The sequence below is a fragment of the Odocoileus virginianus genome, chromosome 29 (genome assembly GCF_023699985.2).
Source record: "Odocoileus virginianus isolate 20LAN1187 ecotype Illinois chromosome 29, Ovbor_1.2, whole genome shotgun sequence".
Classification (NCBI taxonomy): Eukaryota; Metazoa; Chordata; class Mammalia; order Artiodactyla; family Cervidae; genus Odocoileus; species Odocoileus virginianus.
Window position 1 is genome coordinate 43,445,560 of NC_069702.1, and position 12,397 is coordinate 43,457,956.

The window sequence follows — 12,397 nt, forward strand, 5'->3', positions numbered from 1 at the left end:
AGGTACTAAGGAAATAAATGAACAAAACAGTATAAAAGCTACACTTTGTTGGCAAAAGTAAAATTTTACTAAAAAAAAAAAAAAAGAAAAAATTTTTAGAGCAGAAAATTTTATTTTTAATTATATCCAACTTGTCAATTCATTCTTTCATGGATCATGCCTTTGGTGCTGTATCTAAAAAGTCATCAACTTAAGCCCATCTTGGTTTTCTCCTGTGTTACCTTCTAGGAATTTTATAGTTTTGTGTTTTACATTTAGGTCAGTGATCTGTTTTGAGTTAGTCTTTGTGAAAGGTGCATGGTCTGTGTCTACATTCATGTTTTTGCATGTGCAGTTTGTTACAGCACCACTATTGGAAAAGACTATCTTTCCTCTATTGTATCACCTTTATCCCTTCATCAGGGACCAGTTAGTTGGTTCTGTTTTTCTTGGTCTATCTCTGGACTGTCTGGTCTTTCCCACTGATGTGTTTCTGTATCTCTGCTGATCTTTGCAGGTCTCGCACTGCCTTGGACTGTCTGGTCTTTCCCACTGATGTGTTTCTGTATCTCTGCTGATCTTTGTCGGTCTCGCACTGCCTTTGGACTGCTAGTCTTTCCCACTGATGTGTTTCTGTATCTCTGCTGATCTTTGTCAGTCTCGCACTGCCTTTGGACTGTCTAGTCTTTCCCACTGATGTGTTTCTGTATCTCTGCTGACCTTTGCCTATCCCACACTGTCTTGGTTGTTGCGACTTCCAGTCTTGAAGTCTCTGGTGTCAGTCCTCCAATCTTGTTCTTGTCCTCAGTGTTGTGTTGGCTAGTCTGTATCGTTCGCCTTTCTGCATAAACTTTAGAGTTAGTTTCTTAATATCCAGAGAAGAACTTGCTGAGAATTTGACTGGGTTTGCATTAACTGTATAGATCAGGTTGGCAAGAATTCACCTCTAGACAATTTTTTGAGTTTTCTGGTACATGAATATGTACTTAGTTCTTTGATTTCATTCATCAAAATTTTGTAGTTTTCCTCATATAGATCTTGTATACATTTTGTTAGGTTTATACCAAGTCTTTTTATTTTGGATGGTGCCAATGTGATGGTGTATTTTGAATTTCATATTTAACTTGTTTATTGCTGATTTAGGAAAGCAATTGACTTTTGTATATTAATATTATATTCTGCAACATTGTTGTAATCATTTATTAGTTCTAACAGCTTTTTGTCATTTGTTTTGAATTTCTGCATGGATTATCAAGTTGTCTGTAAACAAAGACAGTTTTATTTTTTTCCTTCCCAATCTGCATATGTTTTATTTCCCTTTCTTGTCTTATTGTATTAGCTAGGATGTCCAGTGTGATCTTAAAAAGCAATGGTGTGCAAAAAAAAAAAAGCAATGGTGTGAGGAGACATCCTTGCCTCATAACTGGTCTTAGTGGTGATGCTCAAGGTTTTCACCGTTAAGCATGATGTTTGCTGTAGACTTTTCATATGTTCATTAACAGTTGTAGAACTTCCCCCCTGTTCCTAATGTACATGAGTGGGTGTTAGGTTTTGTCAAATGCGTTTTCTGCGTGTGTTTATGTGAGCTTATGGCTCTTCTTCTCTGGCCTATTGTGATGGATTGCATGAAATGATTTTCAAGTGTTGAGCTGGTCTTGCATACCTGGAATAGGTCCCACGTGGTCACTGTGTATAGTTCTCCCTATTCACTGTGGACGCGGGTCACTGGTGTCTCTGGAGGAATGTCGGTCTGTGTTCATGAGACACTGGTTTGTGTCTTCTTGTAATGGCTTGTCTGCTCTGGTGTTAAGGTAATGCTGGCCTCATAGGATGTGTTAGGGAATATTTCCTCTGCTCCTGTCTTCTGAAAGAGATTGTATAGAATAGGTGTAGGTTTTTTTTTTTCCTTTATTAAATGTTTGGTAAAACTCACCAGTGAACCCATCTGAGCCTGGTGCTCTCTGTTTTGGAAGGTTATTAGTTACTGATTCAGTTTCTTTAATAGGTATCGAGTCTGTTTAGATAGTCTGTTTCTTTGTGTGTTTTTTGGTAGATTGTGTCATTTGAGGATAGACCAATAGATTGGTCTATTTCATCTAGGTGAGCATAGGGTTATTCTTAGTATTCCCTGATTATCCTTTTAATGTCCATGAGATTTGTAGTGATGTACCCTCACTCACTTCTGATGTTGGTAATTCTTAACTATGCCAATTCTTTCATCTTCTTTCTTTACCTCTATCTCATGGCAGTTAAGAAAAAGGAAACAAAAATGTACAAAGAAGGTAGATTCTTAAATTCAGATTTCCTTTTAGCAATCCACAGTCATTTCCTGATTAATATTTTAGTAAACAAAAACTACATGGTGGTGATGGAGGTTATAGGATAATAACCCTTAACATATATGAGAGCTTTGAGACCATCTCTGGGGGAGATTTTAGACCAAATAAGACAAAGACAAACCCCTTTGCTTTACAGAAGTTAATTAAAATACTATGGAGCATACGATGCAGCATTAGAGAGTCTCTCTTCTAATGATTACTTAATTAGGTTAGATATCTTAGCTAGTATATGGCCTTTCAAGGATGTGATTGACATTTAGAATTGGTTTGGTTAGAAGTAACAGGATGGCGACTGTGTTGCCAGCGTTTTCTTTGGCAGGTGCCAGGGCTGGTGGGAGCAGCCGCCCGAGGAAAGCACCATGATTTCGGCTGCGCAATTGTTGGATGAGTTAATGGGCAGGGACCGAAACCTCGCCCCAGATGAGAAGCGCAGCAAAGTGCGGTGGGACCACGAGAGCGTTTGTAAATATTACCTCTGTGGTTTTTGTCCTGCGGAATTGTTCACAAACACGCATTCTGATCTTGGTGTAAACGGAAGACGAGATAACATTAGAGATGTCAACAAATTTTTGGAAGATGACAAGTGGATGGAAGAATAGCAGAGAAACCTGTATCCTAAAAGCCTGCAGAAGGGGATATTAAACAGAAGCAAGAGTTTGATCAGCAGAACCCTGGACAGGCTCAGGATTTGAAGGCATCAGGCAGAAGAGAAGAGGATTCTTTAGAGAAAGTGAACAGCTCCAGAGAAGTGATCTACAGGACCATGTGAAAAAATTCATGATGAAAATCTACAAAAACAGTATGAGAAGAGTTCTCATTTTATGAAAGTTGGCTATGAGAGAGATTTTTTGCGATACTTACAGAGTTTACTGGCAGAAGTAGAACGTAAAATTAGACGAGGCCATGCTCGTTTGGCATTGTCTCAAAACCAGCAGTCGTCTGGGGCAGCTGGTCCAACAGGCAAAAATGAAGAAAAAATTCAGGTTCTAACAGATAAAATTGATGTACTCCTGCATCAGATTGAAGAATTAGGATCTGAAGGAAAAGTAGAAGCCCAGGGAATGATGAAATTAGTTGAACAGTTAAAAGAAGAGAGAGGGTTGCTTAGGTCCACAACTTCGACAGTTGAAAGTTTTGCTGCCCAAGAAAAGCAAATGGAAGTTTGTGAAGTGTATGGAGCCTTTTTGATAGTGGGAGGTGCCCAGTCCCGGGTAGATGATCATTTGATGGGAAAACAGCACATGGGCTATGCCAAAATTAAAGCTACTGTAGAAGAATTGAAAGAAAAATTAAGGAAAAGAACTGAAGAACCTGATCGTGATGAGCGTTTAAAAAAGGAGAAGCAAGAACGAGAAGAAAGAGAAAAAGAAAGGGAGAGGGAAAGAGAAGAGAGAGAGAGGAAAAGACGAAGAGAAGAGGAAGAAAGAGAAAAAGAAAGGGAGAGGGAAAGAGAAGAGAGAGAGAGGAAAAGACGAAGAGAAGAGGAAGAAAGAGAAAAAGAAAGAGCTCGAGACAGAGAAAGAAGAAAGAGGAGTCGATCAAGAAGTCGGCATTCAAGCCGAACTTCTGACCGAAGATGCAGCAGGTCTCGGGACCACAAAAGATCACGAAGTAGAGAGAGAAGGCGAAGCAGAAGTAGAGATCGACGAAGAAGCAGAAGCCATGATAGATCAGAAAGAAAGCATAGATCTCGTAGTTGGGATCGAAGAAGATCAAAAAGCCAAGATCGAAAGTCATATAAGCACCGGAGCAAAAGTCGAGACAGAGAACAAGATAGAAGATCAAAGGAGAAAGAAAAGAGGGGATCTGATGATAAAAAAAGTAGTGTGAAGTCCAGTAGTCGAGAAAAGCAGAGTGAAGACACAAACACTGACTCAAAGGAAAGTGATACTAAGAATGAGGTCAATGGGACCAGTGAAGACATTAAATCTGAAGGTGACACTCAGTCCAGTTAAAACTGATCTGATAAGACCTCAGATCAGACAGAGGAATACTGTTGGAAGATTTTTGGAAGAAAACTGAAAACGGCATAAAGTGAAGATCGACATTAAAATGAGGTGAAAGAAAACTATAGTGGCATAGAAAAAGTATAAAGCTCGTGGGATTCCAAGAAGTCAGACTGAACTACCGCTACACATGTGAACATGGAGAGTCTCTGGTCAGAAAAGCAAGTTGCAGAAGAATAATCCAATTCCTTTTCTGTGAAAGTCAAAACCAGTCCGTAAATATATGGTAAATGGAAAGCAAGGAAATGATTTAACACGATTCAGTGTATTGGAGGGAGATCATGAAGGGCAAGATGGATCCTTCAGAAGAACTGGTGGTGATTGTTGAAGCTGGGTGGGTGGTTTCTTTTTTAAACTGTATGTGTATGTGCTTTTATATGTATATTTCTTAATAAAATTTAAATTTTAAAAAATGGGAAAAAAAAAAAGAAGTAACAGGATGTTATGAAGATAACATTTTTAAAGTTAGTAGTGGATTAATATGTTAGGCCTGTATAATAATGGAATCATGCTTGGATTTGGTAATAAAAATATTTTTACCTTAAAACATAGTACTAAAGAATAAGAAGCTAGAAAGCCTGAGTTCATTCTAAAACTAAGTGAATGTAGAAAATAGGAAATCAAAACTTTCACTGAAGAGCAGTTTTTCATTGAAGGCTATTAATTTGTCAAAAAAAGGTCAAGTTTACATGTTTAGTAGTGAAATAAAATCGTTTTTTGACATATGTAGGAGATATTTCCTTCATATTCATATTCTGCATTGTAGGAATGCATGGGCTACCAGAAGAACCTGGTAAATAAGAGAGTTTAAAGCTTTAAATTATGTAAGTGAAAGCATTGGTGTTTAGTTCACTATATTATATTGTGTACTGACTGTCTTTCCCATCCTAATTCCCCACTTATCTGTGGGTTCTTAACTTTTTCTCCCAAATAAACTGCTTGTCTCAAGGATCTACTTTTGGCAAGAGCCCAAATGAAGATAAGCTATCATTTTCCTCTAAAATTTCCTTTATTTTGACATAACTGTTTGCATCCTCATGATATCATATTACGTGTATTCATTGTTTCCTATGTGGGCTTCCCAGGCACCTCAGTGGTCAAGAGTCTGTCTGCTGATGCAGGTTCAATCCCTGGGTCCACAGTATCCCCTGGAGAAGGAAATGGCAGCCCACTCCAGTATTCTTGCCTGGGAGATCCCTTGGACACAGGAACCTGGTGGGCTACAGTCCTTGGGGTGACAAAGAGTTGGACATGATTGAGTGACTAAACAATTGTTTCCTATACACTGTTTCTTAGGCTTGATTAGATTGAAATCAGGTTCAGTTTTAGGGGATTAAGATTACTTCATAAGTGGTGCTTTTTATTTCCTATTGCATTCTTTCAAGAAACATTAGTTAATGCTGCTGTGTGCTATCTATGAGAGTTGTGAGGGGGAATCCTAAGAGTTCGAATCACAGGGGAAATACATTTTTTTTTGTTTGTTTGTTTCTAAATGAGATCATGGATGTTTATTAAACTTAATGTGGTAATCATTTCATGAGTGTATACACTCAGTGATTATGCTTACCCCTTACCCTTATACGGTGCTATGTGTCAGTTATACCCCAAGAAAACAGGTAGAAAAAAGCGATACATGGTTGTCCCACTCGTAGAGGTGTTAAGATTGTTCAGTGACAGTGTCGATGCAGTTGTTTCACATTAAGAGTAAGTCAAAGCTTCTGGATAGCCTCGGCAAAAAGGGACTGTGACTTACTGTGTAATGCTCATTGCTCAGTGCCCAGCAGTTACCTAGGCTTCCTTGATGGCTTACACAGGAGAGAATCCACCTGCAATGCAAGAGACGTGGGTTTGATCCCTGGGTCAAGAAGATCCCCTGGAGGAGGGAATTGCTACCCACTCCAGTATTCTTGCTTGGAGGATTCCGTGGACAGAGGAGCCTGGTGGGCTACAGTCCATGGGGTGGCAGAGAGTCAGACACAACTTAACGACTGACACTTTTTTTTTGCAGGAATTATGGTGACTCTTAAAATACTTGAGAGAAAATGTTCTCTTTCTCTTTTTAAATATGAAAGTGAAATTGTTAAGTTTGATCTTGCCAGATATAACGTAAATATCAATATAGGGTTATTCACATCTCTTTCCCCAGTGCCTCGGACAGTGCCTAGCATGTAATAAGTGACTCAGTGAAACATTTGTGAATTGAATGAGTGAATTCTGCAGAAGAATGTTTGGATCACACGTTGCAGACTCTCTCACGGGCACATTCTTTCATAAGGCATCCTGGGGAAGAACTGCAGTCTAGCACAAGGAGGGCGTCCATCATTTCCTCTGGGCATGTCTGTGTGAACATTTGTTCTGGACTGTTACTTGCCAGATCCAGTGCTAGATACTGATCGGAAGACAGTGATGAATGGACCGTCCTCCCACACATTTCCCCCTGGTCCAGAGGGTGTACAGAAAAGGAAGAAAACAATTCTCATCTTGAATTTTCTTCCAGTCCCTGTGCTCTGTTAGTACTTCCATTTCTGGAAATTCGGGTTTTAGAGAGGTGGTGGTTTTATCAAAAAATCCTTTCCACACGATGATAAGCTCATTCTCAGTCCTGAAGAGTCTTTTGTAATAAGCGTATTCTTCTCTGAAGGTCAGAGAAGTGCATTGTCTTTTCCAGGTAAATTGATTTATCCACTTTTAGGATACAGTGAAGAACAAAACACAGATGACATCACTTTTTAAAGGAAATTCTTTCATGATCAAATAACCTAATATGTAAGAAAAAGTATAAATTGCAGCATTTTTTTCTTATTTTCTATGGTTGTTTTTACTGACAGAATTTGATTTAAGGGATTGTATTATTTATATTTGAATTCTTTGTTTTTGCATAGAAGTTGTTTTCTGAAACATGTCTGCACCCACCATATTTTGAGTTATTTAATGAAGAACGTTGTGACTGTTATAATGTTTTTTTTTTATAAAAGCGGATTGGTTCTGACTTGCCCAAAATGGGTTGCACTGATGTTACAGGAAGGTTTTATCTGAGCAAGTTAAGGGTTATAGTTGCTTCCCAGTGCTATTCTATACTTAGCCCTGTTTTTCCCCTGTCTTTGAACCTGTGGTTCATTATAATGCTTCTGGGAATACTACCAGTGAGACGTGCCTTGATTGATACTCAGCTTCAAGGCTCTTACAGTGCCTGTCAGCCTCAGCTTATTTTCTCTGGGGACCTTGCATCTCTCTCAGCTCCTGGCGGCTCACTGCAGACCTCTGCGTTTCTGCTGCCTGCCAGCTAATGCAGAGCTGAGAGTGGAGCCCTGGCCCGGGGAGGAGCGCCGCTCTGTCCCGCGGCCTTGGGACTTCAGAGGGAGGGGGGGGCTGGTTTGTCAGTCTGGATCATAAATGGCAGGAACCTTGTGCCTGGTACACACTCGTTCCTTGCTGCAGGAGACACAGGTGTCCTAGGTGGTGCCAGTAGTAAAGAACCTGCCTGCCAAAGCAGGAGACTTAAGAGATGCGGGTTTGACCCCTGGGTCAGGAAGATCCCCGGAGGAGGAAATGGCAACCCAGTCTCGTACTCTTGCCTGGAGAACCCCATGGACAGAGGAGCCTGCAGTCCACGGGCTCACACAGAGCTGGACACCACTGAAGCGGCTTAGCACGGGTAGGGGACACGCAGTGTGTGAAGGGCTTTGAGAGTGTCCCAGTAGAGAGGCGGGTAAATGAAAGATTCAGCAAAAATACAATAGGCTGTTACTGCAGAACACGCACATGTAATGGCAGTTGAGAACAGTAATGCCATAGAGAAGATATATCCTCTACTGAAGCTTCTATTTTTTGTGTAGAAGTATCTATTCAAGCAGAACATACTTTTAAAAATTAACATCAATGTAGATTTCTAATGAGATTTTAGTTCCCCATTTCTGTGAAATTGGTAATTTGCATGTCAATACAAAATTCTCATGAATGAGCTTACTCTATTCATATTTGAGGGCCAAAAAACGTTGTACAGTTTAAAATGAATTCACGTGCTTGTTTTCAGAATCAAACCTTTTGTTCTCTAAGGCCATGGTACTTCAACTTTAATATGAACAGGAGTCACTTGGAGATCTTATAAAAATGGAGATTATGCTTCAGTAGGTGGGGTGGGGCCTGCATTTCTCCCCAGCGCTTCCGTGATACCACTGCTGCTGGTTCAGGGGTCAGTGTTTGAATGCAGAGTTTGAAGTCATTGGGCTATAAGACAAACTCACTGGAAATACTTTCTGTTTTCTAAACTCATTTACTAAAATATTCTAATAAAACACAGTAAGGCTGAGGAAATGCTTTTGTGACTATAAATCTTGCCAACAGAAATAATATTTAATAACCTCTTCTGCCTGGTATTAAACTGTATTAGCTTCTGGTCCTGAAAGTCCCAAATCATGTATTTTCATGACTGAATTAACAGCCTTAAAATGGAACAATACAAGACATACTGGATTTTTATCCACTGTTGTAGCATAGCTATTTGTAAGTGTGAGCATGCTCTGTGCCAAAGTGTCTGGAAGTCATGCCAGGAAACAGCTGGGGAACTGGAAGAAGGTGTTGCTGGGGATTTGGGGCTTCTGTCGAGAACAGAAGGTCGCTGCTGAGCGCCCTTCTAACCAAGTGTGTGTGGTCACCTGGTGTGCTTTTCATCATTACATATCAAACCCAGCTTCTAAAAGGCTTATGTGATAACCTTGTTTTCCTCCATGCTAAAAACATTGCCTATTCCCATTTGTGAACCCCTTTCCTTGGTTCTCGCTTCTAACACCCTACCTCTAAATTCTCAGTTTATTACTATGATCTGCCCATTCATTCACTTAGTACATATATGAGTAATCATTATGTACTGGTAGGTACTGTAGTAAGTGATGTGTGGGGTACAAAATGGAATAAGGTACAATCTCTACTTCCAAGGTACTGAAAGTCTCCTACAGGAGGTAAGGTAGGACAAATAATCTGTGTGAAAAATTAATATGTTAGCAACCTCAGAAAGTGCTCTGGAGCTTTGGAGGAGAGAGAAATTAATTACTTTTGTCTGGGATCATCAAGAAAGCCTTCATAGAAAAGATAGCATTTGAACTGGGTCTTGAAAACTAAATGCTTTCCTAGCTGTTTCAAGCAGAGGAAATTACATGTGCAAAGTATGGAAGCAAGAGACTAAGATGTCACATTTTAGGAACTGCAAATACTGAAGACCCCTTGCACCCTTGGATTTGTAGCTTAGAGGATTTGGGCCATTTGTGAATGATCCTTGAGCAGTCATATAATAATTTTCCTAAGTTACAGATGTTACTGATTTTATCCCCTTCCTAAGAACCCAGGGTTTCAAGTCAATGCCTAAGGCTAGTGATTGGTTTAGCTTAGCGTCCATATCTTGGCCCATGTTTATTTTTCCCTATTCATCTCTCATTCCATTCTTCATTTTACCACATGTTATATGGGAGGACATTATTAATGCTTATTAATAATTTAGGATTTGTGAAGAGATAGTTACAGTTGTTCCCAGTTACCAAGGGTCTACTGCAAATAGGCTGACCATATATAATATATAATTTATTGCCCAAACTGGGACCCTTCTGAAAGAGAGTGGTGCTATTAATAATATTCCAGGGCAAAAAGCATATACTGGATTTGTCTCAAGCAACCTAGAGTATATGACCAACTAGAATGTATGGTGACTGCTAACTGTACTTCATGTTACTTGAAGTATAGCAGTATGATGTGATTTAGGAATGCTAGTGTGGGTACTTTGTGAATGGTCCTAAAAGCAAGCTAAGGAGTTAGGCTTTTATGCTGTAGACAGTGAAAAACCATTGGAGATATTTTTTTAGGGGCAGAGGAATCGATATATGCAAAGCAGAATTCAAAAAGATTAGTCTGGATTCTGTGGGTAGGTTGGATTGAAGGGAGATTACTGACTCAGGCAGTGTCATTTAAGGCTCTTTTCAAATGGTAACCACTCAAGTGGTCTTAATGTACTAAGAAAATGTATTTATTTATTTTAAAAATTATGCTGAGAATTTTAATACTTCACTTCCAACACATGCTATTATTGATGTTAGCTGTATTCTAAAGGAGATCCTGTTGGGTTGACATCTTATTCAGTTAATGTTTTTTTCGAAAGAGGAGTTGCACTCGGGCTTAGCAGTGAGCGCCAGAATATTTCATATGTGTTAGTATCATAGCATGTTTACATGTTAACACTGTAAGTTTGACCTCACACTGAGAGACGGTAAATAATAAATATTCCCAAGATATATTTCTAAAATACTTTTTTAAAATCGTGTAACTTTTCATTGTATCTTTTTTAAAATTGATATCTAATCTAGAGAGAATTTTAATTTTGCAGTAACTCCCATTTCCCTAACCTACATTTTTCCTTTTTCTATGCTTGCAGAGCAGGTTGGGCTTTGCAGGGGCGGGGAGGTGGGGGGGGGGGGGGGGTGCGGGGAGGCATTTTCTGCCAGGAAAACCAGACCAAACAATACGGAAGCAGGAATTAATCTTTGAAGGGCTGATCATGCAGCAGTGGATAGGAGAGAAGTACCTGGCTGCTGAGTGCCTTGCAAGTGGCCGTGGGAATGCAGCCCGAGCACTGGCCTCAGCAGCGGCTGGGTCGCCGTAGGGGGCGCAGAGACGTTGAAGGAGAGGCGAGCGCTTAGCTCCCAGAGATAGCTCAGTGCTCAAAACCGTCTGATGAGGAACAGACTCTTTACCTCCTGAAGCAGCATCTCCTACTTATTAATTTTAAAAAAGTTTGTACAGTTTGAGAAGTTACTTTCCATTTACCGTTACTGCACAATACTGGCTGTGTTTCCTGTGGTGTACAATATATCCTTGAACTTGCTTAAGCTTGAGCTTACAACCAATATGCAATGATTGGCAATGCTTCTTAATTTTCTTGGCAAGAAAATGAGTTAATGAACTGGAGAGTGACCAATTTGTAAAATATTTCAGAAATTAGTGTCTGTATATTTACATATGTTGTAAAATTTCATCATTAGAGGCTAAATTCTCCATGACTGTTAAGATGTATTGAAGATTTCTATGTAGGCTTTTGTTGTTTCTTTAAGAAAAATTTAAAAGTTAACTTCCAAGTGTAAATTTTAAAAAATGATTTCCCTCCTTCCTGTTTTAGAGCTACTTGTCTATATTTTATTTAAGCATTATAGCATGTGACACATAAAGATGTTTCCCCAGAAGAATCTTGTTTCTGCCCATGGCTGACATGAAAAGAAACAATTTGTCAGACTAGTGGCGCTTGCTAACATTTGAAATAAACCACCTGTCTTTCCCTTCATGCTGTGCATTAATAGAAATGTTAATGGTAAACTGCCCCCTTTACACCCTACGTGAGGAGAGATTACTGGGTCAGAGACAGTGCTCTTGCTCTGGGCCCCGTAGACACAGCCGTTAGCAGGCCTGTCTGAGCACTTGCATGCTCCTTGGCACCATGCTTCTGTTGTAATAGTTATCTGTTTAATACAGCCAAACTGTGCCTAATTTTTGTCACTGTCTAGCTTGTAAAAAGCAATTAGGTTTAGAATATGCCTCTCTGTAAACATGTATTTTGATAGGCAGTGACTAACTCTTCAAAAATGGGCTTCCTTGGCTTACACATGAAGATCATGATCGTATCTGCGTGACTCACGTTTTTCTCCACTCCGTACCGCCACCACCAGCTTGAGAGCTCTTGAGATACAGCATGCATATCATGCCTTGTGCTTTTGTGCCGTGAGTACCTAGCAGCACTGTTAGTGACTGTTGAGTTATTTAATGACTTGACTTTGATAATGACCAGCTTTGTTGCTTTATGATATTTTTATGTGATCTTCTTGAATTTTTTTCAACATACAATCCATTCTAAAATCTTGCTGTATCAATACTATTGTTAGAAACAAGACAACAGACCCCAAGTAGAGTTATTTATGCAAAGCTCCGTATCACCAAACCGTGGCTTCCCTTAATTACATTGAGGCTCTTCCAGAAATGAACTCTAAACCAATCAGGAGTCACCTGATTAGCAACTGTTAGGTGATCTGCCAGATAGAC

General features: G+C 39.6%; 2 protein-coding genes across 2 annotated transcripts in view; both read left to right on the forward strand.

Annotated features, from left to right (window-relative positions):
- ERP44 (endoplasmic reticulum protein 44) overlaps window positions 1-12,397 on the forward strand; it is an 87,778-nt gene that overhangs the window by 20,313 nt on the left and 55,068 nt on the right. The gene's annotated exons all lie outside the window — the stretch shown is intronic.
- Window positions 2,514-4,504, forward strand: LOC110152574 (luc7-like protein 3). The gene is made up of 2 exons (XM_020916366.2): window positions 2,514-2,843; window positions 3,078-4,504. Exons 1-2 carry the CDS (start codon window positions 2,678-2,680, stop codon window positions 4,271-4,273), a joined length of 1,362 nt encoding a protein of 453 aa, XP_020772025.2. The 5' UTR covers window positions 2,514-2,677; the 3' UTR covers window positions 4,274-4,504.

Bases quoted from the DNA above. Each gene is read 5' to 3' on its own strand.
- LOC110152574 (XM_020916366.2), top strand. From the start codon at position 2,678: ATGATTTCGGCTGCGCAATTGTTGGATGAGTTAATGGGCAGGGACCGA. The intron at 2,844-3,077 runs GTGTAAACGGAA...AGTGATCTACAG, and splicing joins AAACACGCATTCTGATCTTG to GACCATGTGAAAAAATTCAT.